General features: G+C 51.7%; 1 protein-coding gene across 1 annotated transcript in view; it reads right to left on the reverse strand.

Annotated features, from left to right (window-relative positions):
- The window catches only part of SHANK3 (SH3 and multiple ankyrin repeat domains 3), a gene marked incomplete at its 3' end in the record, with an annotated part of 167645 nt that overhangs the window by 49599 nt on the left and 115323 nt on the right, over positions 1-2723 (reverse strand). The window contains exon 7 of the mRNA XM_009880246.1: positions 31-166. Within this exon, the coding sequence (XP_009878548.1) occupies positions 31-166 (136 nt within the window). The remainder of the gene's footprint in view (positions 1-30; positions 167-2723) is intronic.

A 2723-nucleotide genomic window follows, 5' to 3' on the forward strand; every position in this document is an offset into this window, starting at 1 on the left:
GTTCAGAGAACCGTGAGACTCCACACCTACCCTTCTTCCGAACAACTTCTTCTGATTCTGGCTTGCGGCTGACGGAAACAACTTTCATCACCAGGTGGTTGCCCCCTTGCCGGATCAAGGAGACCACCTGCTTGTGCCCCACCTTCACCACGTTGACACCATTCACCTAGGACACAAACAGAGAGAGCGGTGTAAGGGCCGGCTGTTACAAAGACAGCGGGCAGAGGGCAAGACCGATGGATGTCAAGCCACCAAACCGGATGATTTTGCATCTCTGCATCTGGTTTTACAGCCTAGCACATTTTTGTATTTACGGTGTCCCTGTGGGATGTCACCTACCGGTGACCGTAACCTTCTGGAGAAGCTGAGGAACCTTCAATGGGTCAGCGCAAACCAGTGCACACCAGGGCTGCAGCCAGGGGCAAGAGGTGGACCATCCCCTTCCTACTGGGCTGTCAGGGCAGATCGCAAAAATCCGGGCATCTCCTAGTTCTGCTGGGGTGTTCGGCAGCCACAGGGCCGGCTCCTGGACCCGCAAGCCTTGAGCCGTGCCACTGGTCTGCAGGCGGCGCTGGAAGAGCACAGGCACCCGGGCAGAGGGATCACAGCTCGGCCGCCCTGTGCCCACCAGCACCAACCCGTGTCCTACAGACGGAGATGCTTATCTGCTCCCCTAGCTACCCACACGCTGATCGACGCCTTCCAGGGGTCTGCAGGACACGCTGAAGCTCATCCCTGTCCTCGTTTTTAGATCCAGCATAACCCATTAGTCTCTTGGACAACACACAGGGGGCTGCGAGGGCAGGCGAGGCAATCTCTAAGACGCAAACCCAAGAAGTAAACTGGAAACCGCAACCTCAGCACTTGGGTATCTCCCAAGTAGCAACGACCACAAGGGGCTCCACGGGGCACTGACAGACGGACCCCCTCTTTGGGGTTTAGGCGGAACTGGGGTGAGGAGGCTTCACTGACGGAAAAACTCATTTCAACTTTTGCGGCTGTTACCCACTTTGTAAAAGAACCAGACGTGTTCGCACCCTTTGGCGTTCCCTTCTGAAACGTGCCGTGTGCTCCAGGAGCGCGGCGACTCCAGGCGTAAGGGAACAACTGACGGCGGGTAAGAGACAAGTGATTGTCGGTGGGCAACAACTACAGAGGCCCTTATGTTAATATTTACGTTAATGTTTATGTTTTCAGAAGCGGAGCACTCAAAACACAGGTAATGACAGGACTGAGGTTGTCCACACAATATTAATTTCGCCACTTTCAGTTCAAGACCAGAAGCAATACAGCTAAGCTGTTGCGTGCCACCGCCTTCAGGTCTCAAAGACACCCGGAGATGGGGAACTCCGCCCTTCCTCTGCAGGTTTGTTCCAAATGTTCAGCAATTCCCACCACTTCAAAAACCAACGACCTGCTCCCACATTACTATCAAGAAATCGTTTTTTCAGCCCCAGGCTCTTGCGCCGCCCTTCCTCCCCCCAGTCCCACCTCCCCGCCACGCCGCAGCCCCTGCGATCACAAGCGCAACGGCAGAATTGTCCCGGCTGCGGGAAACTTCGGCATTGCGAGAATGTTTGGGGTTTACGTGTTCCAGCTCCAGCTGGAAACTTTTCCTCTTTAGGGTAGACTGAACTGTTGTTTAAATAATTAAACGTACGTAGGTTATAACATTTGCAATACAGGAGCCGCGGTGCTGTCTTCCATGACAAACTGTAAAAAACATAAAAATTAAAAAAGGGGTTGAACTAAATTCTGGAAGGGAACACCAGCATTTTCTAAGATGCAAAGCTTTTGAAATAACCATTTTATTTTGAATATTTAATGATTCACAGAGTCACAGAATGGTCAGGATTGGAAGGGCCCTCTGGAGATCATCCAGTCCAACCCCCCCACCAGAGCAGGGTCACCTACAACAGGTTGCACAGGACGGCGTCCAGGCGGGTTTTGAATGTCTCCAGAGTGGGAGACTCCACCACCTCTCTGGGCAGCCTGTGCCACTGCTCCACTACCCTCAAAGTAAAGAAGTTCCTCCTCATGTTAAGATGGAACTTCCTGTGGTCAAGTTTATGCCCATTACCCCTCGTCCTATCACTGGGCGCCACTGAAAAAAGACTGCTCCCCTCCCCCTGGCATCCTCCCATTAAGTATTTGTATGTATTAATAAGATCCCCCCTCAATCTTCTTTTCTCTAGACTAAAGAGACCCACGTCCCTCAGCCTTTCTCCATAGGAGAGATGTTCCAGTCCCCTCATCATCTTCATTGCCCTTTGCTGGACCCTCTTCAGCAGTTCCCTGTCCTTCTTGAACTGGGGAGCCCAGAACTGGATTCCACAGCACTGCTATCTCGACTCCCAGGTCCCTCTCCACAGAGCTGCTCTCCAGGAGGTCAGCCCCCAACCTGTACTGGTGCATGGGGTTATTCCTCCCCAGATGCAGCACCCTACACTTACCCTTGTTGAATTTCATCAGGTTTCTCTCTGCCCAATTGATTCCATTTTGATTATAATTGATTCAGTAATTATTCAATTTGCATGAAAACACGTCTTCCTCAGAAAATTTGATTTTGATGGAATCACCTGCCTACTCTAGTTAAATCACCTCTTAGTGTTTTTTTCGGATAAACCGGATGGAATGGATGGAATCCTGGCACACGGTTATCCTGTATTTGACGGTTCCTCGCTGACAGGTCCTTGCCAAGACCCATCGCCCGGCAAAGCTGT

This window comes from Charadrius vociferus, unplaced genomic scaffold, assembly GCF_000708025.1.
Source record: "Charadrius vociferus isolate BGI_N301 unplaced genomic scaffold, ASM70802v2 scaffold802, whole genome shotgun sequence".
NCBI classification, from domain to species: Eukaryota; Metazoa; Chordata; class Aves; order Charadriiformes; family Charadriidae; genus Charadrius; species Charadrius vociferus.